Source organism: Somniosus microcephalus, chromosome 12 (genome assembly GCF_052327205.1).
Source record: "Somniosus microcephalus isolate GS21.2 chromosome 12, FLI_Smic_1.0, whole genome shotgun sequence".
NCBI lineage: Eukaryota > Metazoa > Chordata > Chondrichthyes > Squaliformes > Somniosidae > Somniosus > Somniosus microcephalus.
In genome coordinates, this window is record NC_140998.1 from 104,069,946 (window position 1) to 104,097,576 (window position 27,631).

General features: G+C 43.1%; 2 protein-coding genes across 3 annotated transcripts in view; one reads left to right on the forward strand and one right to left on the reverse strand.

Moving 5' to 3' along the window:
- sec23a (Sec23 homolog A, coat complex II component) overlaps positions 1–27,631 on the reverse strand; it is a 107,039-nt gene that overhangs the window by 32,275 nt on the left and 47,133 nt on the right. Inside the window, exons 8-12 of the mRNA XM_086003358.1 lie at positions 23,980–24,138; positions 18,662–18,777; positions 11,647–11,770; positions 9,611–9,691; positions 7,842–7,931 (exon numbers count right to left, since the gene is read on the reverse strand). Coding sequence (XP_085859484.1) covers positions 7,842–7,931; positions 9,611–9,691; positions 11,647–11,770; positions 18,662–18,777; positions 23,980–24,138 — 570 coding nt within the window. The remainder of the gene's footprint in view (positions 1–7,841; positions 7,932–9,610; positions 9,692–11,646; positions 11,771–18,661; positions 18,778–23,979; positions 24,139–27,631) is intronic.
- On the forward strand, positions 1,325–7,848 carry LOC147109438 (uncharacterized). 2 transcript variants are annotated; one of them, XR_015080273.1, is made up of 3 exons: positions 1,325–1,415; positions 2,577–2,727; positions 4,643–7,848. XR_015080273.1 is itself a non-coding variant. In XM_086003359.1 (3 exons), exons 1-3 carry the CDS (start codon positions 1,715–1,717, stop codon positions 4,797–4,799), a joined length of 465 nt encoding a protein of 154 aa, XP_085859485.1. In that variant the 5' UTR covers positions 1,441–1,714; the 3' UTR covers positions 4,800–7,848. The 2 variants fall into 2 exon arrangements, 1 of the variants encoding a protein (XP_085859485.1); XM_086003359.1 differs by lacking the exon at positions 1,325–1,415 and adding an exon at positions 1,441–1,871.

Below are 27,631 nucleotides of genomic sequence, written 5' to 3' on the forward strand. Positions count from 1 at the left end.
TATATACATACCATTTACAGTTTTCACAGAATAACAGTCAAAATCATAGAATTCAATCCCTTAAAGCAGTGCTCCAAGTTGCACAGAATGATTGATAACATGACCCTTCTGATCAGTTACAGGGATAAAACAATCTATATTAATTGATCAGACACCTTTAAGATGCAACCCAGTACTTGACCAAACACATTGGCTGGTCACTTTTTATGAATGGTCAGTAAATCCTTTTCCTTTTTTCATCTTTGGTAGTGGACAGCCCTTTATTATGTTTCTTAGCATTTTAATGTTGTTACTCCTTTATAGGGAGGCACTAGTTCAATTCTAGTGGGGTTGGGCTTAGTCCATAATTTCCATCTGCCTACTTAACAGAGTAATTCATCATCATTTACACCTTTCATGATTCCTTTTTCAGGGCCCTTATATTTAGACACATTAAAATCTAACTAATTCGTTACCTTGCTGATTCAATTAATTCAGATGCCGACATCTCTAGAACTACCCTCCTCCACATTGTTTACTAACACAAACAGCATAGAACCCAGACCAGCCCCCTATAAAACTCCACCAGTCATTGCCTCCCTTGGTTTGTTTCTATCAGTCATCCCCTTGTTTTTCTCTCTCCGCCTTCCCTCAGTCATCTTCCCCCCTCAAATTCACAATTTTTTTGCAGCTTTGTGAATTTACAGCAGGATGTCCAATTTTGTTGAGCCAGCTCTCTCAACAGTGCACAAATGGGCAACATAAACCTTCCGCTTCAAGCAGTGCTCCTCGTGTTAAACCCCGAAAATCAATCCCATTTCAAAACATAGGAATCGCTCTATTATGGCCCGCATTTCGCACTCCCAATGACAGCGTACGCACTGCCATAAGCCATCAGAAAGGCCCCGCACGTTCTGGGTTTCTGATGGGTTGCGCATGCGCGAAAGCCCAGAACTTGCAATCTGTTAAGTTTCGCCTTGACAGATCTACCGCACCGACCCAAAAATCACTTTTGCTGGCACAGAGTTGGTCTATTTGGTCGGGCCTGCTTTCACCAGCATAAGCAGTAAAATAAATCTGAAATTAAAAAGTAAAAAATAAAAAATCATGCACAAACATTTTAAATTATATGTAAATTTTGGCCTGGTTTAAAATGTTTAAAACTATTTTTCAAAAAATTAAATTTGAAAATGGGAACATTTATTTTTATTCCACTTGTATAAATGATGTAATTATTTGGGGATTCCTCATTTGCTTATGGCGATTCCGTTCGTAAATGGAATCCCCATAAGCATATTAGGAATCCTCCTTTCTGATGGGAGGACCTGGCCCACGTGATCCCAGGGACACTTCCAAATCCCATGCGTCCCTGGGTCTTTACACAGGCATACGCCTGGAGGCCCAGGACCCAGTCTCTGAAGCCCCAGAACCTGAAGGTAGGTGCGGATATTTTCTTAAATCAGGTCGGAGGCGTAATCTGGAGGTATGCCTCTGACCGCAAATTCCGGGCCTATATTTTCTCAGAATTTGTAGCTATGCTGGTATTGTAAGAACTTTAAAATGGCTTCTGTGACTTCATTATGAAATGATTCTCTACTGTATTTTTTTCTTTGTATTGGGGGACAGTAGAAAATATCCTGCCTAGTATGTAGGGGTCTATTTCAAAGGGAGGGGGATATTCACCTCTTTTTTGTTGATCGTTACACAAGTGTTCGAAGAAATAAAACCCATCCACATGATAAGAGCTCATTTCAGTCAATCACTGGGGTATCAAATGCCTATGCTTAACAGTTTATTGTATTTGCAATTATTATATGGCTCTGCAATAGCAAATCCATCAGCAGAGGGATCTGACTTTGGAACTTTTGTTTTGGAACAGACAACAAAGTTAGGTACAGTATTATCTATATATACTACTGACTTGCTCTTACTTTAAAAATAACATAAATGAGTAGTTTTAAGTCTAAGTGAGCAATATGTTGGTGTGGTGGTGTTTTCCAGTGCATACTCCAACAATAAGAAAAAAAAAAAGAGTTCAATGTTCACCCTGGGGACTGCTATCCTAGATGCTCAGTGCACTAGGTCAAGTTTCGGTTCATAAGAAGCACGTGCTTGCCTAAGGAAGATGACTTTCACATCTAGCATGAGCAAGAAGTATCTGGAGAGAGCCCAAACCATAAGACTTCTCTTCCCTGTCCAGTGAAAAAAGGCTCACCTAGGAAAAACCTTTTGGCAAGAACAGCTAGATAAACAGAAATAAAACAGATAGCCCTGGTGGCTTAGCAGCTCACTTGGGTTCCAGATTGCATGTGTTGAATTGTCGTGATGGTTGCATTTCGCGATATCTTTTTCGATTAAAATGTGATTGACAAAAAAAAAAAGCACAAAGAAAATTACATAAACTACATAAAAGATACTACTGGCACACAGATAGAAAAATCTAATTGGATAGTGGTCAGAATAGATAGATGTGCTGCCCTACAAACTGTTGGTATTTAAATCTACATTCATTAATTCATGCACAAAAAAAAATCACAAGAAAGAGAGCATGTATTCTTTTCATGAAATGAATTAATTCTGTTTATTCTTTTTTCTAGTTTTCCTTCTAATATGCTGGACACCATTTATAACCATCAGTGTCTATGAAACTTTTGGAGGCAAAGCTCCTCCATTTGCAGAAATGTTCTCCACGTGGCTTGCACTTCTCACATCTGCTCTAAATCCATGGATCAACTCTGTGACGCAGAAGTACGTAGAACTACCTTAATGCAGTTAGACAACAGGAGAAAGGGGATACTTGTAGCATTTATTTAGTTACCTTTTTAAGACTTTACATCAAGGGTTGAAATAAACTCTCCTTGTATTTTAATAGTAGGATTATAATTTTCAGTGTAGACCATGGCATTTTCCACATATCTACAACATTTTACACAGGGAAAAACTTTTTTACGCAGCAAGTGGTTAGGATCTGGAACGTACTGTCTGAGAGGATGGTGGAGGCAGATTCAATCGTGGCTTTCAAAGGGGAATTGGATAAGTACCTGAAGGGAAAGATTTTGCAGGGCTACGGGGAAAGGGCGGGGGAGTGGGACTAGCTTAAGTGCTCTTGCAGAGAGCCGGCATGGGCTCGACGGGCTGAAGGGCCCCCTTCTGTGCTGCAACCGTTCTATGATTCTACAAAACTTTTTTAAAAATGTATTCTATCAAGCCACTTCTCAAACTTCAAGACCGACACTTCTGATGGAGCTTGGTACAGGAAACTTTCGATTAACCGGAAATGTCGGTTAACCGGCAAAATTCAGGAGTCGGTTCAGATAACTTTTTTTTAACTTTTAGTTACTTTTTTTTACTAATTTCTGGCTGTGCAAGCGTCTAACTGAAGCTGTTGCTAAGCTACAAAGACGCTTGCAAGCTGTGCTGATTGTTTTGAAGACAGGGTTTTTTGCTTTAGACGGAGCGCGGAGCTCCGTATCTTTTAACTATAGCGCTCGATTCTCCGGCATTGTTGATAGACCGGCACCAGCTCGGTCCCGTCCGTGCCAGATACCAGAAAGTTTCCTGTACTACATTAGTTTAGACACTAGCCTTTCACTTCTCAAATCGAGCCCAAACCCCAGGACGAGAAGTATCCTGCATTTACTGTGTGGGCAGACTCAACCCAGTTCCCAGAGCAAAACTGCCGCTAATTCGGCACTAAATTTGTATTAAATTAGCACTCATTCAGACACAACAGGAAGTCTGGTGTGGGAAATGAAAAAGTGCCAGTGTAGCAGCTGATGGTCTTGTAATGTTTTTAACGTTGGGGTTGACCTGGGAGTGCTTGATGCAAACAATGTACAGTAAACGGGTCATTTATTCACTCAAGTTAATGGTCCCTCTACTTTTAAAAGTAAAAAAAATTCCATTCTCCCCTACGGAGGGAAAATAAAAGTGGCCGTAGTCTACATTTACTATATTATTTTGCTCATTTTAAAACTAGAATCATCAGTAGCATAAGTCTGAGTTCTTTATCATCTTAGCTAAACATTTATTTTGTGAACGGCACAAAGAAAAGTCCTGCAATGTATTATTAAACAATGCTCCAAATTCTGCCACTAGCATTGAATCAGATACTTTTTATAAGTAATTAAGTCTAAGCAGTGGTTAGTCACTACTGTTATTATGAAATGTAATTATTACTAGATTTAAAACATAAGCATACGTGAATCTGATTTGAATTATAAGCGTGTCTAAAAATCTGTTGCAGGATCACAAAGATTAGCTGAAAATCATACAATAGAACAGAATTAACACGACTGGAGTAGATATCTGCTCCAGGGTCACTTGAAAAATCTGAAAGTGTCTATTTTGAACAATTTCCTGCCTACAGTCAGTTTGGGAAAAATTATACTGTAGTCACTGAATGATTTCTATCGGCAATATCAAACAAGATTTCTACCGCCGATATCAAACAAGATTTCTACCCTTAACTGAGGATCTGGCTTTAAAATCATTCTGACGAATGTATTATATTTCCCTTAGTAAGCCTCAATGATTTTGCTTTTGAATGGTACATGAATAACTTGTAGGTTTTTAAAGGTATGAATAATTACACTTGATTTGTAAACAGCAATTCTTCCAGATTGAAAGGTTTTATTTTAGACTGCAATTGATGTTTACTCAGGAAGTACAGAGATGCAATGTGCGAAGGCTGGAGAAACCTGAAAAGGAGATTTCTACACAAAGAGGAACTCTCCCTTTCTTCAGTTAAAGAAGCAAACACGAGTTTGAGATCTCAAGAAATCCTACGTGCATCCACATTCATAACTGAAGTACCATGAAAAACTATATATTTCCAGCATTTTCTGTTTTTATTTCTTCGCCCCCGAAATTTTGTTAAAACTAACCTTGTTTGGCGAGCTGTGTGACAGACACTCAGTTTATTTGCTTATTGAGTTTCACAGCATCAGTGATGCCAAGGTGGTAGATCTGTTCAGTACATACAATTTTGCATATACAGGAAACTTTCTGGTATCCGGCACGGACGGGACCGACGTGTTGCCGGTTCATCAACAATTCCGAATAACCGAACGCTATAGTAAAAGATACGGAGCTCAGAGCTCCGTATAAAGCAACAAACCCTACAGCTTCAAAACAATCAGCACAAGTTGCAAGCGTCTCTGTAGCTTAGCAACAGCTTCAGCTACACACTTGCACAGCAACAAATGGAGTAAAAAAAGTAAAAAAAAGTTACCTGAACCGACTCCTGAATTTTGCTGGTGGATAGAGCGTTCCGGTTATTTAGGGGCCGGTTAATCGAAAGTTTCCTGTATCCCAGCCACTGATTAAAATTTCATTTTGAACATCAATGTTTAATTATTTATGGTTACTTCAACCTGTTTAAACTGTTACCATTTTCACATGTTTTATTTTCAATGAACTTCCTTAAACACTCATTTGGTGTGGAAGTTTAATGGTCGCCTTCTACAGGAAACTTTTTTTTAAATCCGGCACCGATGGGACCGACGTGATGCCGGTTCATCAAAAATTCCGGGTAACTGAGAGCTATAGTAAAAGATACGGAGAGCTGAGAGCTCCGTATAAAGCAACAAACCCTGTTGCTTAGCAACAGGTGCAGAACAATGGCCACAAGTTCCAAGCATCTCTGTAGCTTAGCAACAGGTGCAGAACAATGGCCACAAGTTCCAAGCATCTCTGTAGCTTAGCAACAGCTGCAGCCACACCCTTGCACAGCAACAGATCGAGGAAGGCAAGTACAATATGAAGTAAAACTTACCTGAACCTACTCCTGAATTTTGCCGGTTAACCGAGATTTCCGGTTATTTAGGTGCCGGTAAATCGAAAGTTTCCTGTACTGGGTTTTTTGGACTTAACTGGCCCTTGCTAAACATGTAATCAATATCACATGGTTAGAACCAACCAGAAATGAAATACTCTACAAAGCGACATTCCCATAGAATATTGTCACACACTTCCTGTAATGATGATTCATAGACAAATTTATTCTAACCTATACAAATGTATGCTACTTGCCACTGATTGGTTCCAGCGCTGATCCTCCCAGCTCCATTGCTCAGCTACCCGAGTGTTATGTTTATCATACTCTTTAAAATTTAAGTTACTGAACTTGAGGCAGAATATTTTCTATTTTCTCGCTTTTTAGAAGATTTTTTTCCTATAAACATTTATTTATTTTCTCTCTCAGAGCTTGAGCCCTCTCCTCTCAGACAGCAATCAATTCCTTTATTGTACAAAAGAGTAACCCAACATAATGAGATTGCAGAACTCGGAACTAGCTTACAGCATTTTCTGTTTCCCCATAGAGTACCAATATTGAGTAAACAAACATGTGGTTCACACTTTCATTCCCTGCACAAATTCATCTACCATCAAAACATTACAGAGTGCAATTTGTGAACTTCTCTTTATCACAGAATACACCAGAGACACCCCACACCTGCAACTACAGGACAGGCTTTTAATACAGGAACACTTTCAACTGGCACGTGCACAATACGGGTCCCAGAAAGATGTCAAAGTTATAGCATTCTGTGTCTTCACTACATGCCCACTATCAGACAGGCAGCACAATGCTAACACACTCCTGTTTCTCAAACTAAGAGCATCACCCAGTGAAACAGCTATGTGCCAATCCAGAACTACAATCATCCAGCACACAGAACATTTTTATAATTTATATAAACGCAAGAGCAATCTACAAATTATATACCTTATACAAATTAAACTCTCTAAAATCCATATAAATAGCTTTCATTTACAATTTCACAGGAATTTACTTTTAATCAGAACTCCCTTCACTACTAAACTGCAAAATTATATAAAAAGCTTTTCATATACAATTCAAATTCTATAAATTGAGATACATATGTACACACACACACACACACACACACACATGGTATCGATTGTACATGGACTATATATATTTAGATGAATATATGATATATAACAAATATACACAAATAATATATTTATAATACATACACATTTTATATAAGAAAGACTTGCATTTATATAGCGCCATTCACAACCTCAGGACGTACCAAAGCTCTTTACAGCCAATGAAGTACCTTTGAAATATAGTTACTGTTGTAATGTAGGTGTATATACAAATATACACACACACATACTTTGGCATCCAGTTCACACTCTTTTTCTAAACCCAAAATTCACTTTATTCACAGCACCAACAAAACTATCAATGGTATAACCCCCTCCTTATAGAACACCTTACCTTCCAACTTGCTGTGACCAATGCTATGAGATACACACAGTTAATGTCCTGTGCCATTGTTCATGGTGAATCAGTAGATATAATGTCTTGCCCCATGTAAAATATAACTACGTTATCAGGGCTGATAGTAAACTATGATTGAATAAGTCACATTAGGTTTTTATTACACAGTATTGTGGTGCTGTTAGTGATATTTTCAAGATCAAATTCCAGAATCAGGTCCACATTTGGCTGGAAATTGTAAATCAACAGCCTCGATTATAACTATATGTTTGTTTAACTATGCAATTAATTTTAAAAGCCCAGAATACACAAAGTTGGTGCTGGGTAGTTAGCAAGTGTGTATTAGTACTGGGGAATTAGGGAGAGAGGTCCTCTGGTGTGGCAGTAGTGAGAGGAAGTTTTCTGGCATCTGGGAACAGAGGGAATGGTGTGTGGTAGTGGTGAGAGGGAGTTCCCACATTGTGACAATGTTGGGCGGGTGATGTCGGGATCAGGGAGTACAGTGGAAGGCTTCCTGGGGTTAGTAGTACAGGGGCATGGGAGTACTAGGAGCAGTGATAATGGGAAGGAGGTACCAGATCTCTACAAATCATTTTCCACATACCTGATTCACAACCTCAAAGTATATACCAAGGGTTGTATTATGGTCCAGACCACAGATCTTCCACTGGCAGGTACCACCTGTTCCAATTTCCTGTTAACAAGGTCATCAAAAATTGTTAGCTATGATTATCATTTTTTACCTGCATATTAAAAGTCTGTAACTTCCCGTTTGTCATGCCTAGTTCCTGTTATGGCAATTTAGTTATGCTTTTAGGACGTTTAGTAATATCCTTCCTCTCTTCCACAGCACTGAGCTTACTTCCATTCAAAGTATAAATACTGCTGTTATTATTTTACCAAAATGCATCACTTCACATTTACTGACATGGAATGCCATCTGATGTTGTATAGCCTATTTGTCCATCTTCTCAATATCCCATTATAGCTCCCTTTGGTCTTCTAAAGAATTAACTATACCACCTATACTGGTATCATCTGCAAATTTCAGCACCACTCTCTCTAAGCCTATATCCAAATCAGTGATATATACAGTGAACAGAAGTCCCAGAAATGAACCCTGTGGGACACCACTGCCCACTTCCAACCACTGAGGAAATGCCCTCAACTCCTACTCTCTGTTTACTCCCTTCTAACCAATTTTTAATCCAGTTTGCTATACTTCCAACTTATTTCACATTCCTTAATCTTCTCTAGTAATTTCCTATGTTATACCTTGTCAAACGTTTTCCTAAAGTCCATGTACACTACACCCAATGCATTTCCTACCACACCTGTTACCTCCTCAAAGAATTCTGTGAAGTTCATCAAACATGATTGTCCCTTTTGAAATCTATGCTGGCAACTTCTAACCATTTTCTCTTTATCTAGATACATGGTAATTTCATCCTTAACTCAAAGCTCTGATGTTTGCCCTAAAACAGATGTTAAGCTAACTGGCCTCTAATTATACGGATTAGCTCTGTCTCCCTTTTGAAAAAATGGGTACTAAATTGGCCACTCTCCAGTCCCCAGCACACATCCACACTGAAATATAATTTCTAGGGCCTAGCAATTTCCTCCCTCATCGCCCTCAGGACCCAAGGATGTATCCCAGCAGGCCTGATCATTCTCTACAAATTGACAATCCTTTCTTCTCAGGGGCCCTACCTTGCTTTTAAACAATTCTCCTTTTTACTGATAAAAGAAAAATCAAAAGGAATATTTAGTGTATTTCTTTCCTCATATTCCCTCTTAGCTGTCCTTATCCCTGCTGTTAATTTCTTTTATTTTCTACTTCTCCTTTAGCTTTTATTCTTCTTATAGTCGTCACTTCAATTTTAAGTAGTTGCTAACCTCTTTATTTATCCATAGCATCCTAGAACTCCCGAGTAGTTTCTTTTTAAAATGGAATATATATATATATATTATATATATATATTTTCTGTACCATTGCAATCTCTTTTTTTTTTTAAATCCCTCTTGTTCTACAATCACATGCGTCAATTTCTCCTTAGCTAGGTCACTTCTCACCTTCCAGACTCAGCCCTAATCTAATGCAGTGTTCTGGTTTTGGTACTGGCTTTTTCCCTTTCTAGATTTAGTACGAACTGGTCGTCATACTATTACTTTAATTGCAGTCAGGCTAAATCCACAGCCTTTATGGCTTTAGGGCCAGTTTCATATTTTAGTATGAAAGATGAATAAGATTGTTTTATGTTTAACCACAGGTGATGCCGTGCTGCAATTCATTTGGAGAACTATACAATTGGTCCTAGACTTCTGTAACATCATCCTTAAATTAAAAATTGATAGAAACACAATATCACTCACATTTTCTGACACACAAGGTCCTTTAGCACAAAGTGATATGCAGGGTCCAATGGCTCCAGAAATCTTTATTTCCCTTGATGTCTTTAGAAGAAATTAAGTTAAAAAAATTATACATCATCAACGCACACTAAGGTTTGAAATTTTTTTTAGAAAAATTTTGATCCTCGGCTAAGAATATTTAGGATATATATGTATGTAATAATTCTCTTTGTGAAGCATTGAAACTGGCATCCATCTTTCATTAAAAATAAACTTTCCAAGTCCAATTTCAAAATAAGAATGTCAAATTATATTCTTCCATTCAATGCTATCCCCTATACAACCATATGGTGAGAAGCAAATAAATGTTTAAGTTTAAAAAAATGTATGGACAATTCTACTAACTTCTGGTACATCATTCCGTGTAAAGATTTACATCGTCATGTGCAGAATTGAGGAGGGCATTGCAATTATTGTAAGTAAGTAATATTGTATGTTTCAGACTCAGGGTTTTCAGCGAAACGGATGTAGATTTTTGATTAAAAAGTTATCCATGATTCTTACTCAAAAAAGTAGAGCAAGTCGCCCTTCGAGAATACAGTGAAAATTATACACATAAAATTTGAAAGTATATATCTATATTGCATACAGCATTTTGTGTAGTCAATTTCACATTCCTATTCACTCAATTATAATAAACTGCCACAGGAATAGAACAAACTAGTCTTGAAAAACGTGCATCAGGCACTTACTGCTGGAGTTCATTTTCCAGACATTTTAAACTCTCAAAGCTTTTTGGATGTTAATACCTGTTCTTGACAGAAGTTAGAAAGAATCATATAATCATAGAAATTTACGGCACAGAAGGCCACCCGATCCATCATGTCTGTGCTGGCCGAAAAAGAGCAATCCAGCCTAATCCCACTTTCCAGCTCTTGATCCATAGCCTTGCAGGCTACAGCACTTCAGGTGCACATCCAAATACCTTTTAAATGTCATGAGGGTTTCTACCTCTACCGCCCTTTCAGACAGCAAGTTCCAGACCCCCACCACCCTCTGGGTGAAAAAACTTCACCTCAAGTGCCCTCTAATCCTTCTACCAATTACTTTAAATCTATGCCGCCTGGTTATTGACCTCCCTGATAAGGGAAATAGGTCCTTCCTATCCACTCTATCTAGGCCCTCATAGGTCCTTCCTATCCACTCTATCTAGGCCCTCATAATTTTATACACCTCAATTAAATCTCCCCTCAGCCTCCTCTGTTCCAAAGAAAAAAACCCCAGCCTATCCAATCTTCCCTCATAGCTAAAATTCTCCAGTCCTGGCAACATCCTCGTAAATCTCCTCCGTACCCTCTCCAGTGCGATCACATCTTTTCTGTAATGTGACGACCAGAACACTACGCAGTAAGTTACACTGCTAAAATGCATTAAGACATCAAATTTAATATGAACACCTCAATTTTTGTTGAAAAATGTTAAGACTGGGCAAATTATGTCTTGGTTTTATTTCCTAAAGCTAAAACTAAATCCTGGGTGTTCAAAGTTGGGAATGTCCATTTGAAACACAGGCGTTTGTTGTCTAATCTGCAACATTATTAATTAAAGAACACTATCCCAAAGGTGGTGAGTGATACAAAAACATATAAATAATTCCTGGTACAAAATATTTAGAACCGAAGAATATACATGGATCATATAAATGTGTTCCTTCTGACTTACGCAAAATATAAATCATATGTTTGCAACTGTGTTAGTTTAAAACTAACTCTAGGCCAGCAAATAGCCACACTCAAAAAGATCCAGTTCCATTTCATTGCACCATTCCTAACCATTCACATTATGTAGAAATTCTGATCCAAGTTCTTGGTAATGTCATTTTGTGTTTCAACTAATGGACTAAAAAGGGAGTTCTTTTTGCATTCCAATAGTGGAATACAAGAACTTTTGAGGTGATCTGATATTTGTTACTAAGATTTCCAGAAATCTTGAAAATTCAGGAATGCAGTCTCCAATCACAGTTTGTAGTAATAAAACAGAGAAACTTCTATTATTACCTTAATTTCTAGTGTGCCTCCAAAAGCCATTTTAAATTGCCCCTGAATATCCTTCGTAAATACTCGCTGAAAGGTTTGCTTAAATAGAGACGTGTTGAATGAGTCCCCCATCACCATGTAACCCCTGAAGAAAAGAGAGGGGACAAAAGTTACAACAAGCACTGGCTTCTTCCACAAATGAGATGGGAGAGAACATAAAAAACATATAATGATTTTTAAAAGAAAGATTGTAAAATCAGAAGCAAGTGTTAGTTTGGTTGCTAACTACAACACGAGGGGACTGTCAACTGAAAGGTCAGGAGTTCAAATCACACTCTTGTGGCATTGATGAGCAAGAAGCCGCATTCACAATAGCTACAGGCTGAAACAGTGAACAATCAGAGGTTTACAATAAGACTGAGAGGCAAGGAGGAGAGGGGATGTAAATTAAAAAGAACATTGAAAACAAATCTATACAAATGAAAACATCCACATAGATTTAAGAATTTTACATGTTTAAAAACCTGACATGCTCTATCAGGATAACCAGATCTGCAGCAAAACAAACTTATTCCACGTGTTCAAAATATTCAGCATCTCGAATCAACAAAATATCAAGGAGGAAACCAAGTCTTTCAGTCCTAATGGGTTAAATGTGCAATTTATAATCCCCGCCAGCTTTTACGCCCCATTAACAGAACATTGCTTTATTTTCTAGGAAGCATTAAATATCCAAACAACTTGAAACAAAACCTAGCACAGTAACATGCAAACACTGCATTTAATACAATTTTCTGAGACTAGGTGGTATATCTGAAGAAATATAATACACCAAGGGATACACAAGCCATGTGCTTCAACCACACCTGAGGGGAGCACCAAGAGGTTAGGCACGTCTGCAATAGATAAAACAAGAAGAAAAAGTTACCCAAAGCAGACTTTGAAATGGTGAGATCAAAAATGTCATAATTGGGTACTTGGGAGCTTGCCTTCTAAGATGCAACTGAGATGCTTTGTTTTTCCAATCAATCAAAATTCAAAACTAAGTTAGAAGGGTACATATTTAACACTCTTTTTAAAAAATTGGTCCGGACAATGCAATGAAAAACTTCATTTGAAATTAATCCTCGATACTGATCACATGGCAACAGCAAATTACAGGTTACCAGTTCAATAATAATCCTATGCTCAAACTTTAATCTCGTATTAAATTTACAGGCTTTAAAAAAAAATTATAGTTTTAAAGATGCACCTTAATCTATAAGATTTGCATAGAGAAAAAAAATACACAGGTTAAGCACATGGTAAGATGTATGTAAAGTCTGAAAGCAGACCAAGATTGCATCAGACTTCAAACAGAGAACAGCTGCAAACACAAGAATACAAGAAATAGGAGCAGGAGTAGGCCATACAGCCCTTGGAGCCTGCTCCGCCATTCAATAAGATCACGGCTGATCTTCTACATCAACTCCACTTTCCCCCCCTATTCCCATATCCCTCGATTCCCTTAGTATCCAAAAATCTATCGCTCTGTCTTGAATACACTCAACGATTCAGCATCCACAGCCCTCTGGGGTAGAGAATTCCAAACATTCACAACCCTCTGAGTGAACAAATTCCTCCTCATCTCAGTCCTAAATGGCTGACCCCTTATCCTGAGACTATGCCCCCTAGTTCTAGACTCTCCAGGTCAGGGAAAAGAGCCTCTCAGCATCTACCCTGTCAAGCCCTACAAGAATTTTATATGTTTCAATGAGGTGACCTCTCATTCTTCTAAACTCCAGAGAGTATAGGCCCATTCTACTCAATCTCTCCTCATAGGACAATCAGCTCTTCACAGGAATCACTCTAGTGAACCTTTGTTGCACTCCCTCTAAGGCAAGTATATCCTTCCTTAGCTATGGAGACTAAAACTGTACACAGTACTCCAGGTGTGGACTCCCCTCAAAGTCTCTCCATCATCATGTACATATGCCTTTTACATATTTTCCAATTGCCTAAATCTAACAGAACAATCATCTGCATCATGCAATACTAAAACATCAAGGCCTAGAAATTCAGTATAGCCACGTTTGGGGCGCTACAGCCAGGCGTTCGCTAAATTTTGCACCTGGCGCAACTTAGCGCCACCTTCGCCGATATTCAGTTGCATCGCCCCAAGAGGTTGCTGCTGCGCTAAAGCAGGCGATGCACGACTATCATAAGGCGCTAAGCCGGCGAGCTACCACTGAGGGCGGGCGCAGCGCAGGCGCGGCGAGTTGCTGATTGAAGGCAGACACGCTGGCGCCGGTCAGCTCTTAAAGGGGGAGGGTGGATTTGTTTGGCTGCCACGCCCTGCAGCCCTGAAGCAAGGCCTGACCATTGCTGCTTGAACAGTTCAACGCCCAGGACAATGGAGAAGGCCAGGGAGAGAGCGCAGCGCTTCAGCGAGGGTGACCTGAAGGTACTGGTTGGCGCAGTGGAGCGCATGTGCCTTGTCCTCTTCCCTGAAGGTGGCAGGAGGCCGCTGCCCAACGAGTATCGAACAGCCTGGAGGGAGGTGGCAAACAGGGTGGCCTCCAACAGCGTGGTTGGCAGGACTCCTGTGCAATGCAGAAAAAAGTTCAATGACCTCACTCGGGTTGTCAGGGTTAGTACCCTTTCCAGTATCCTCCTCATCCCTGCATGTGCACCTCACTTTATGGCCAAAGGGACCTGAAAGCCCTAATGCCCAGCCCTCATCCAGCAGCTATGGGACTGTCATGAAAATCACTTGCACATTCAGGACTTTACACACTGTCAGGGCTATTCCACTATGGGAGGCAGTGCATGCAAGATCAGGGCTTCACACTGTCATGGCTATTCCACCATGGGAGGCAGTGCAGGCAAGATCAGGGCTTCACACTGTCAGGGCTATTCCACCATGGGAGGCAGTGCAGGCAAGATCAGGGCTTCACACTGTCAGGGCTATTCCACCATGGGAGGCAGTGCAGGCAAGATCAGGGCTTCACACTGTACTTAGAGGCCGCCCTTTCTCTTGCAGGGCAAGCTGGCCCACAACCGAAGGCAGCAGCGACATACCGGGGGAGGCCGTCCTGACCTCAAACAGCTCAGCGACCTGGAGCAGCGTGTGGAGTGCATTATGTCAGGCCGGCTGATTAGCCCGGTCGCCAGTGGAGATGCTGACCCTGTTCTGGGCTCCAATGGTAAGGGCATCACCTTTTTGACCTCTCTCTTTCCACTTGCGCCTCACACCAGCATCCTTTGCCACTATCGAACCAATGCAGTGCATAGCAGCACTCATGCCTCCCTCGCTGCCGCCCTGTCCTCACTCTAAAGCAATTCTTGTGCCTCCCTGCTTTCCGATGGTGAATCGCCAGGTGAGGAGGCGGGCCCTCAAACTGGCACTGTGTCTGAATCAGAAATGGAGGAGGAGGAAGAGGAAGCCGGCCCATCAGTGACACCCTCAGCCGAGGCAGCCCATGGCCATGATGGGGACACGTCTTCCCTGGAGGGGAGCAGGGGGGGGAAGGGTCTGAGGAGAGTGAAGCTCCGGGGCCCAGCGGGCTGCAGCAACGCGGGAGGGGTGGGGAAGCTCGCCGGCCTTCTCCCCAGAGAGAGTGAGTGCGGCCTCTAATCCTGCTACGGTGAGCGCAGAGAAGGTTCGGCTCCTTGCTGAAATGGGCGCCCATGCTGAGCGCAGGCACACTGAGCTCATGGCTGCAGTCACACTGAGCTCATGGCTGCAGTGGCAAGGAGTGTACAGGAATTCGGGGCAGCGCAGGCCAGGAGTCTGCAGGACTTCGCGGCAGCACAGGCTAGGAGTCAGCAGGACTTCGCTGCATCACAGGCGGCTTCCAGCCAAGTGCTCAGTCGTGCCGTGCATTCACTGGCTGGTGTGATGCAGACACAGACCAGGGCCACATGGGCACTAACTGCTGCCACCCTCGCTGGATCGGCCAGGCATTGCCGGGGTACTCGTCGCGCCGCAGCAGCCCAGCAGTCTGTGCTTCAGCAGATTGCTGCGCATGCTGCAGTGCTGGCCCGTGCGAGTGCCAGTGTATCAGCAGACCAGGGAGTGCCTGTGCTCGGTCAGGTTGGCAGCATTCCTGCAGCCAACACTGTCACTCCTCCACTGCAGCTGCCACCACCCGTAGGACAGACTGCTGCCGCCCAAGCAGAGTTGGAGCAGTCAGCAGCCGGCCCCTCCAGGCCCAGAGCTGGTCTAGGCCGACCCCCAAGGGCATGTGCCGTCTCACCATCTGACCCTCAGCAGCCTTCCCCCAGCATTGTTGCAGCCACTGGGGTCCCATTGAGGAGCTGCTGCAGGGTGGGAAGGGGCCGCTCGCGGAAGCGAGACGGATCACCCTTGCAGGGGAAAAAGTAGAAGGTGTGGCCAAATGATTTTTTTATATACGAGGCCGAGAGGGTTTTTTTTTTTATATATGAAGGCCGAGACTGTTGTGTTTGATTTTTTATAAAGGCCGAGGATCATGGTCATTTTTGTTTAACTGCTTTTTGCATTTTCTGAAGGTTGTGAGAGCCAGTTATGTCTCTGACTGTTTTTTGGGGGGTTTCTCCGAATTAGTTTGTCATGCGGGAAGGGCACAGAGTTTGCACAGTAAAAAAATTTCTTTAATCGCATTGTCCATGTTTGCTTTTGGAAGTATTTGTTGCCTTGACCGGCTGAGGGCTTGCGGAGCGGCTACATTCATCTTCTTTCATTGGCACAAGCCATTCCCTGAGAGGGGGCCTAGAACCGAGTTGCAATAAGCCACCGACGGACGGCCCTTGCACTTTGTGCCTCCCTCCCGTGCTGGTGCTCCTCCTCCTCCTCCTCTGGTGGTCCTCCAATGTCTGCTGGCAGTGGCCGAGTCCTGCGGATAGCCAGGTTGTGCAGCATGCAGCACACTACAACAATATGGGAGACTCGATCGGGCGAGTACTGTAGGGCTCCCCCGGAACGATCCAGACAGCGGAACCGTTGCTTGAGCAAGCCGATTGTGTGCTCAATGATCACAGATCACAGATCACAGAAACCCCACAGTGCAGATAGAGGCCATTTCGGCCCATCGAGCCCGCACCGACACATATCCCACCTGATCCCCGCAACCCCACGTATTTAATCCCCCCTAACACTAAGGGTCAATTTATCATAGCCAATCAACCTAACCCGCACATCTTTGGACTGTGGGAGGAAACCGGAGCACCCGGAGGAAACCCACGCAAACACGGGGAGAATGTGCAAACTCCACACAGACAGTCACCCGAGGCCGGATTCGAACCCGGGTCCCTGGCGCTGTGAGGCAACAGTGCTAACCACTATGCCACCGTGCTGAGTTCCTGGTTGCTTGATGGCTGTCATTGTACTGCTCTTCAGCAGGGGTGCTGGGCGCACGGAGCGGGGTCATCAGCCAGGTGCACAAAGGATAGCCTTTGTCCCCGAGAAGCCATCCTCGTGGGTGAGGCTGGGCTTCGAAAATGTCTGCCACAGAAGTCTGGCGCAGGATGAAGGCATCGTGGCTGCTGCCTGGAAAGCGGGCATTGACAGCTAGTATAAGCTGCCTGTGGTCACACACCAACTGCACGTTGAGCGAATGGTAGCCGTTCTGGTTGCGGTAATCCTCGGCATTCTGTAGAGGTGCCCGCAAAGCCACATGCGTGCAGTCAATGGCGCCCTGGACCATGGGGAAGCCCGCTATTCCTCCAAATCCCATTGCATGCTCTTGCTGCTTGTCCAGGGTCATGGGGAAGGAGATGAACTGACGTCTCCTTCTGAAAAGGGCATTGGTCACCTGGCAGATGCAGCAATGTACCGTGAACTGGGAGATGTTGGCAATGTCCCCAGTAGCGGATTGGAAGGAGCCGGTGGCATAGAAGTTGAGAGCCCCCGTCACCTTCACTGCCACCGACAGAGACGTCCTGCTCCTCAGCTGTGGCTGCAGATCTCTGCGAAGCAGGTGGCAGATCTCATTGACCACCTCCCTTCTGAATCGCAGCCTCCGAACACACTGCTCCTCAGACATGTTCAGATAGGAGAACTGCTGGCGGTATACCCTGGGTGGGTAAGGCCTCCTGTGCCGACGCCTGTTGGCCCTTCTCTGTCTGGCCATGACTGGCACTCTCTCACGGTGTCTGTGAGCCCTTCGAATGCAATGCAGTAAGCCAACGTTTCCACCCATTGCAGCCCCCATTATATGTTTCAAATCAAGGCTATGGCACTGAAAGTTAAATCCAAGTGCATAGCTCTGGCCTGAAGCCAGAAGTACCTGTGCGAGCATTGAGTCAAACCAGAAAGGTCTCTCCCTTTGTCTCTCTCCAAATATCCGTCTCTCACAAAGAAGGAGTGGAACAAAATGGCTGCCACTTATACTGCAGGAGGAGTCCCCTTTAAATAGCGCCTCCCGCAGCGACTGCCAGGTGCACATAAGGGCGGCGCCACTGAAGTTCCGGTTCGGGGCGCACCAAGGGCGTTGCACCATGAAATGACGTCAGGATGTGCGCGCAGCTGAGCGGGCGCTGCGGTTTTGCGCCGCCGCTAAATCTTAAGTGAAGTTCGCGAGAGGCGCAGACCGCGCCGCGCCCGGGCACTTGCCGCCCCACTTCTCCTCCTGGCGCTAACAACTGAATTTCTAGGCCCAAACCTTTATAAAACTCTAGAAGTAGAACAGATTTCACTAGATTGCACTGGAAGGACTAGTTTAAACAGAAAATAACTACAGGAGCAATGTTTTGGTAGGAATTTAATCCTTTTCCTGAGAATCTTAGTTAATTTCTTTTTACCTTTCACTCCAAAAAAAATCTTATTTCTTACACAGCGAAAATTAAAAGGAAAAGTAGAATAGTGACTTGCGGTGAGATAGATTTTACTTGGAAAGTTGGAATGCATCACATTTGTTTGGACTGACCAAGCCCAAACACGTATTCAAGAAAAATTAGTAGATTTTATTCACTACACTTGCATCTTTACAGTCTTCACATTTTATGCATTAAGATTTAACTTTAGCACTGTAGGATGAGTATTTTGATTCAAATACACCACATAGCTTGGACTCACCCTGTATGATTTGGGCAGCATTTCATTTCATTGAGCCCAGTCTGATCCAACGCACAGGCATAGATATCAATAACATGGCCATTTGCTGCTGCTCGATTTGACAAGGCTTCATAGTGCTACATTAAGAGTGAAGGATAAAATACTGACAAATATTAAACCAACTCAAAATCTCCTACACGTACTAAGCCTGGTTCAAAAAAATAAACTATTGATTAGCGTTACTTATCAAAACAGTTCTGCCCAAACTTGATTCCAACAGTTACTATATTATTAAATTATGTATCATATACAGTAATTTGAAACATCTGTACTTTAGACAAAAATAATGCCACTATATCTACAATACAGAGTAAAAGATGGTAGGGATTACATTATTACGATGTAACACATTGAAGTGCTTAGATCATAAACTAGTCATCAGAATCTGTTGTTACGTCCATCTTATTTGTTACTTTCGACACTGATGATTGGAGTAGGGTTGAGTGAATAATGCAAGAGAAAAAGGGGCTCGGAGAGCATGAACATGAACACAGAGTGGAGAAAATGAGTGCATGCACAGGAAGAAGAATATGCTGCTGTTGGGCGAACTAACATCTTTTCTCTCTAATATACATTTTTTTAAATTATGGCCATTGGTTATAATTAGTCATAGAGCCAAAATCCTAAATAAATGTATTTTCATTGTTGACCCAGTTTCAAATGTAGTGCCACCTTACAATGTTTTCCACTATTTTGCTTTAAAATCCTTGAAATGTGGGAAACCCTATATATAAAAATTTCTAAATCAGGGGGAAGGTAGGGAGGAGTTGGGGATGGCGAGGGGGAGAGAAGTAAAGGGGAAGACAAGGGAGGAGGTGAAAGAAAAGGAGTGAGGGGGAGCGAAGGGGAGGGTTCTCCTCCGTCATCCAGCTGGGTGAGACTGCACTCGCCTGGTTCCATTCTTAACTATCTAATCAAAGCCAGAGAATCATCTGAAATGGCTTCTCTTCTCACTCCTACACCAATACCTACCCCCCCCACCCAAGGATCAATTCTCGGCCCCTCCTATTTCTCATCTACGTGCTAACCCGTAGACATCAGCCGAAAACATGGCAGGTTCCACATGTACGCTGACAACACCCAGCTCTTCCTCACCACCACCTCTCTCGACCCTTCCACAGTCTCTAAATTGTCAGACTGCTTCTCCGGCATCCAGTACTGAATGAGCAGAAATTTCCTCCAACTAAATATTGGGAAGAGCGAAGCTGTTGTCTTTGGTCTTTGCCACAGATTCCATTCCCAAGCCACCGACTCCATCCCTCTCCCTGCCAACTGTCGGAGGCTGAACCAGACTGCTCGCCACCTTGGTGTCGCATTTGACCCCAAGGTGAGCTTCCGACCACATATCGGCGCCATCATTAAGACCGCCTATTTCCACCTCCGTAACGTCGCCCGACTCCACCCACCTTGGGACATTTGACTACATTAAAAGCGCTTTATAAATTTGTTGTTTTTGTGGTTGTTGTTTTTGGTGTAGAGATAGGGAGAGAGAGGACGGGGTGGGGAGAGAGAGGGAAAGAGGGTGAAGAGGGGAAGGCAGAGAGGAAAGGGAGGTGGTGGTGCATGTGGAAAGGGGAAGGGAGAAGTGGGGAACGGGGTGCAAGTGAGGGAGGCAATAGTGGATGGGAAAGGGTTGGATGGCACTGGGCTAAGATCAGCTTTCATCTCAGTGGGGGGGGGGGGAGGGTGAGCTGCACTCAGTTAATGGCCAACTCCATCGCTGTTGATGGGGGAGCCATTACAGAGTGATGGTTTGCGACTCAGAATGGGGTGTGGCGCTGAGATTTCTTCTGGGTAAGAAGAGACACGAGTGGTTTCTCAGTGGGTAGAGGGAAATTTCCTTCTCAAATGGTGGGGGCATTTACTGCTAACAGGCAGGAACAGTAATAGCTTGTAGGAGGGCAAGCTTCAGTTTCACTTGAGGGGATATATCTTCCTAGCGGGGGAAAGCAGTATGGCTTGGTTTTCCTTCGATGGGGTGGAGGAAGGAGATTGTCTTTGTCCTCAGTGAGGATGGAGTGGAAGGCGGGTTTGTCTTCATTGGACTGGAGCTGGGGAAGTCTTGCCCTCAGAAGGGGGAGCAAGGGTTATGGGGTTTGTAGCATGGTTTCTGTTGAGCAAAGTAGTTTGCTGGCAGCCTTTCTGTGGGGGGGGGGGGGGGGGCGGTGTCAAACTTCTCAGGGTGGGTGGTTTTTGTACTGCTTTCTACTCAAATGTGGGGTGCACTGATTTCAGCTCGGGGGTGGGCTGTGGCCTTACTGCTGCCGAGTGAGGAGGGGGTTGTTGTGCTTGTTTCTGCTCATTGGGCATTGATGGCTGTATTTATGCTCAGTTGGGGGGAAGGTGTTGAAGGGATTTCTGCTGGTGCATTCGTGGGCACCCTGTTTTCTGCTCAGTGGTGATGGGGAGTTGTTCCTTGCTATTTTCATCAGTGAGGAAAGGGGTTTAATGCTTCATGGGGTCCACAATCTCTGCTCAAATGGGGTGGTATTGATTTCCCATTTGCTTTTACTGCCCGAGATCTTCCATTTTCTTACTTAGGTTTGTGCGCGCTTCCTCTCTTTTGTTTTTGACCATTTGTCATTTTGGTGGTGTTTGGGTACGGCATCTTTATCTCTGGTTGCAGTGGAGCGGAGGTAGCCATAATCTCTGCCCAGTTATTGGGGGTGGATGTCACTGCTGGACTTGAACTCTGAATGATAGTGGGGGTGGGTAGTGGCCATGATCTCTTCTCGAGTATGGGGTTAGATTGCAGCATTCTCTGCTCGGTGTGGGTGGGTAGCTGTTTGCTTTGTGGGGTGAAGGGGAGTTCTGGTCAGTGGGCTAGGGAGAGGTGTTGGAGATGATGTCTTAACCTATTTGCATTGATGCACTTGGACACTGGTGATAGCAACACACTTAATAAAAGGAGAGAAGAAATAAAAGAGGATAGCATGCCAGACAGCCCAAGGAAACTAATATTGAATCAAGGACGGGGACTCAACAAAATTAATGCACGCAAAATAATAGTAATGGAGAAAATAATGGCACCGAAGAGTGAAAAATCCCCAGGGCCAGATGGTTTCCATCCCAGAGTTTTAAAGGAAGTAGGTGAGAACATTGCAGATGCCCTAACTATAATCTAACAAAGTTCTCTCTATTCAGGAACCATTCCTTCAGGTTGGAAAATTGCAAATGTCACTCCGCTATTTAAGAATGGCGAGAGAGAAACCAGAGAATTATAGACCAGTTAGCCTAACATCAGTAGTCAGAAAATTACTAGTGTCTATAATTAAGGATAGAGTGACTGAACACCCTGAAAATTTTCAGCTGATTAGAAAGAGCCAGCACGGATTTGTAACGGGTAGGTCATGCCTGACGAACCGGATAGAATTTTTTGTAGAGGTGACTAAAGTAGTGGACAGGGGAATATCTATGGATGTTATGTATATGGACTTCCAGAAGGCATTCGATAAAGTCCTCATAAGAGACTGTTAGCTAAGGTTGAAGCTCATGGAATTGAAGGCAAATTATTGACCTGGTTAGGAAATAGGCTGAGGTGCAGGAGACAGAGAGTAGGGATAATGGGCAGGTACTCGAATTAGCAGGATGTGACTAGTGGTGTCCCACAGGGATCTGTGTTGGGGCCTCAACTATTCACCGTATTTATTAACGACTTAGATGACGGGAGAGAGAGCCACATATCCAAGACTGCCGATGACACAAAGATATGCGGCATTGTAAGCAGTGTAGATGAAAGCATAAAATTACAAAGAGATATTAATAGATAAAGTGAATGGGCAAAACTGTGGCAAATGGATTTCAATGTAGGCAAGTGCGAGGTCATCCACTTTGGACCTAAAAAGGATAGACGAGTACTTTCTAAATAGTGAAAAGCTAGAAGCAGTGGCGGTCCAAAGAGACTTGGGGGTCCATGTACATAGATCATTAAAATGTCATGGACAGATACAGAAAATAATCAATCAAAAAGGCTAATGGAATGCTGGGCTTTATATTTAGAAGACTTGAATCAGAAATCTGAACGACGACCAAAAACTCCCATACCTACTAGGGGGAAGAGAGAAACTGTGTAACACTAGCGGCACACTATGTTACAGCTTGCCATAAACAGAGGGACAACCAGTAAACCTAAGAAGAGTATATATAAGTTATGCGAATGTATATTTATACACTCAGGGAAAAAGCTGTTTATACACTGCATGAATAGATCTGCGTTTATGTGTTCAACCATAAATGTATTTTGATGCTTTGGCAACATAAGATGTACCTTATCATGCCAATAAAGCGATTTGAATTGAATTGAATTGAAATTGAATACAATGGATAGAAGTTATGGTAGAGCTATACAAAGCCCTGGTTAGACCACGCCTGGAGTACAATGAGCAGTTCTGGACACCACACCTTAGGAAGGATATATTGGCTTTGGAGGGAGTGTAGCGTAGGTTTACCAGAATTATACCCGACTCCAAGGGTTAAATTACGATGAGAGATTACGCAAACTTGGGTTATATTCCCTGGAATTTAGACGGTTAAGGGGTGATTCTGTCGAAGTTTCCAAGATATTAAGGGGAACAGATAGGGTAGATAGAGAGAAACTATTTCTGCTGGTTGGGGCGTCTACGACTAGGGACATAGCCTAAAAATTAGAGCCAGATCTTTCATGAGTGAAGTGAGGAAACACTTCTACACACAAAGGGTGGTAGAAGTTTGGAACTCTCTTCCGCAAACAGCAGTTGATGCTGGGTCAATTGTTAATTTTAAATCTGAGATTGATAAATTTTTGTTAATCAAAGGTATTAAGGGATATAGGGCAAAGGCAGGTATATAGAGTCACGTCACATATCAGTCATGATCTCACTGAATGGCGGAACAGACTCAAGGGGATAAATGGACTACTCTTATTCCTATGTTCCTACAGGAAACTTTGGTTTATCCAGAGGTTAAAAGTCCGGAAAGCTCTATCCACCGGCAAAATTCAGGAGCCGTTTCCTATAAGCTTTTTTTACTTCTCGTTGCTTTTTTTTCCCCCAGTCAGGCTCTGCAAGGTCTGCAGCTAAGCAACAGCTTCAGCTAGAGACGCTTTTAAGCTGCAGCCGACTGTTTTGACGCTGTTGCTAAGCAACAGGGTTTGTTGATTCACACGGAGCTGAAAATCTCCGTGTTTCAACATTAGCGCTGGTTTGTCCGGCAGTTTTGATGGGACGGCAACAGCTCGGTCCCGTCGGTGCCGGATATCACAAAATTTCCTGTATTTAGCAAAAGATATGTATAATATTTACCTTCATGGCTTTCTTCATATATTTAATGTTGTCTTTCTCAATGTCATGCCAAGACCTGATAGGCGTTTTTAGATCATCACCCACAACCATTCCAGGTCCTTGTGTGGCTGGTCCCCCAATGAACAACATTACGCGACCTCCAGTGTTGGGGAAAGTGCACTGTTTTAAAAGAAGAAAAATCAGATGAAAACACAAGAGAAAATATAGCTAGTCGAGAAATTAACCAGAAGCACTGCTATGAAACATGGCACTAAATTACTACTTCAGTACAGGCTTCAAGATAGAACTTCAACCCTGGTAAATATTTTATAAAAATCCTAAACAGTTACAATCATTTAGGTGAGGTTTTTCTAATTTTCTACAATTTATATACTTCATACAACCTTGCATTATTTGAAATGAATGCAGATTTAGAATGCCTGCAATATTATTGGGAATTCAAAAGGTTTCTCAGAGACTATTGGGATTATTAGGACTAACTTTTAGGATTAAATTATGAAAGATTTATTTTATTTTTCTTAATGAGACTAGAAGTTATGGAGGAGCAAAAGATGTAAATATCCAAGTATACAAATTACTAAAAGCTAGTGCGCAGGGACAAAAAGCAATCAAACAGGCTAATGGAATGTTGGCCTTTATCTCAAGGAGGTTGGAAATCAAGTGATGCTTCAGTTCATCTCATTGAATGGTATAAAATTCTTAGAGGGCTTGACAGGGTAGATGCCAAGAGGCTGTTTCCCGTGGCTGGAGAGTCTAGAAATAGGGGGCATAGTCACACGATAAGGTTCGGCCATTTAGGAATGAGATGAGGAGAAATGTCTTCACTCAGGATTGTGAAACTTTGGAATTTTCTACCCCAGAGGGCTGTGGATGCTCAGTCGATGAGTATTTTCAAGACTGAGATCAACAGATTTTTGGACACTATGGGAATCAAGAGATGTGTGAATTGGGCAGGAAAGTGGAATTGATGTAGAAGATCAGCCATTGTCTTACTGAATGGCAGAGCAGGCTCAAGGGGCCTACTCCTGCTCCTAATTCTTATCTTCAGTTGTACAGAGCCTTGATCAAACCCTATCTGGAGTACTGCATTTATCTTTGGGTGCCAAACTTCAAGGAAGATATATTGGCCTTAGAAGAGGAGACAGTGCAGATTCACCAGAATTACACCAGGGCTTAAAGGATTTGATTTTCATGACAGGTTGCATAAACTTGGTTTGTATTTCCTTGAGTTAAGAGGGCCGAGGGGTGATCTAATTGAGGTGATTAAAATGATAATGGGATTCAATAGGGTAGATAGAGAGAAACTATTTCCTGTTGGGGGAATTCAGAAGAGAGCATAATCTTAAAATTAGAGCAAGGCCATTGAGGAGTGAAATCAGCCAGCACCTTTTCACACAAAGGGTAATGGAAATCTGGAACTCGATCCCCAAAAGGCTGTGGATACAGAATCAATTGAAATTTTGAAGCCTGAGATCAATAGATATTTTGTTAGGTGAGGGTACCAAGGGATATGGAATAAAGGTGGGTAAACAGACTCGAGTTACTGATCACCCATGAGCTAATTAAATGTCAGAAAAGACTCCTGGGGCTAATACAAAAGCAAAATACTGTGGATGCTGGAAATCTGAAATAAAAACAAAAAATGCTGGAAATACTCAGCAGGTCAGGCAACATCTGTGGAGAGAGAAACAGAGAAACGTTTCAGGTCGATGGCCGTTCATCAGAACTGGAAAAAGTTAGAGATGTAACAGATTTTCAGCAAGTGCAGGGGCAGGGAAAGAGGGGAGGGGAGGCAAGAACAAAAGGGAAGGTCTATGATAGGGTGGAAGGCAGGAGAGATTAAATGATAAAAGGGATGATAGTACAAAGCAACAGGAGGTGGTAATGGGACAAGTACAGAAACAAAAGGTGGGTCTAGAAGAGGTGGAAATGGGAATAGCAGAATCATCAACAGCTGCCATCTGAAAAAATAGGGGCAGAGGTTATGGTCTGAAATTGTTGAAGTCGATGTTGAGTCCGGAAGGTTGTAAAGTGCCTAATCGAAAGATGAGGTGCTGTTCCTCGAGCTTATATTGAACCTCATTGGAACAGTGCAAGAGGCCGAGGACAGAGAGGTCAGAGTGGGAGTGAAGCAGAGAATTAAAAGTTACAGGCGACCGGAAGCTTGGGGTCACGCTTCCGGATTGAACGGAGGTATTCAACAAAGCGGTCAACCAATCTGCATTTGGTCTCCCCAATGTCAAGGAGACTGCATCGTGAGCAGCGAACACAGTATACTAAATTGCAAAAAGTACAATTAAATCACTGTTTCACCTGGAAAGAGTGCTTGGAACCCTGGATGATGGGAAGTGAGGTGGTAAAAAGGGCATGTGTTGCATCTCCTTTGCTTGCATGGGAAGGTGCCTTGGGAAGGGGAGGGGGCGATTGTGGAGTGGACCAGGGTGTCGTGGAGGAAGCGGTCTCGTCGGAATACTGGAGATGGCGGAAATGGCGGAGGATGATCCGTTGAATGTGGAGGCCGGTGGGGTGAAAGGTGAGGACAAGGGGAACACTATTGTGGTTCCAGGAGGGAGGGGGAAGGGGGGAGAGCAGAAGTGCGGGAAATGGAACGGACACGGTCGAGGGCCGTATCAACTATGGTAGAAACGAATCCTCAGTTGATGAAAAAGGAAGACATATCGGAAGCACTAGTATGTAAGGTGGCATTGTCAGAACAGATGCGGCAGACACAGAGAAACTGGGTGAATGGAATGGAGTCCTTACAGGAAGCAGGGTAGGAGGAAGTTTAGTTCAGGTAGCTGTGGGAGTCATTGGGCTTATAGTGGATGTTTGTCGATAGCCTATCCCCAGAAATGGAGACAAGAGAAGTCGAGGAAGGGAAGAGTCGCAGATGGACCATGTGAAGTTGAGGTAAGGGTGGAAATTGGAAGCAAAGTGAATGAAATTTTCTAGTTCAGAGAGAGAGCAGGAAACGGTACCGATACAGTCATCAATGTACCGGAAAAACAGGTGAGGGAGGGGACCTGAGTAGGACTGGAACAAAGAGTGTTCTACATATTCCAAGAAAAGGCAGGCATAGCTAGGGCCCATAAAACACCTTTTATTTGGAGGAAATGAGTGGAGTCAAAGGAGAAGTTGTTCAATGTGAGAACAAGCTCAGCCAGGCAGAGGAGGGTGGTGGAAATTGAGGACTGGTTGAGCCTCTGTTCAAGGAAGAAGCGGAGTGCCCTCAGGCCATCCTGGTAGGGGATGGAGGTAGAGGGATTGTACGTCCATAGTAAAAAGGAGACAGTTGGGGTCAGGAAACTGTTAAAGTGGCGGAGGGTGTCGGAAGAGTCGTGGGACTCCAGGGGCTAAATGGCCTACTCCTGTTCCTATATTGCATTGTACACGGCGTATCAGATCTCTATATCATTGTTAGAAAATCACTATTGTGAATTTAAAGATAGAGAAACAGACATCAATGTTTGTAATAATATTCCATGTAAATTAATACAACTCAGTCAGTAGCGATATTACAGACAGCCTGAATATTGACTTTCAATTCAGAATTCAGCCAGTTTGGAAGCAGACAACCAGCTGTTAAAGAAAATTGTCAGTCCCAAGTACTCATGGAAACATCTATTAACACTCATACTGCTGACTGCATTGG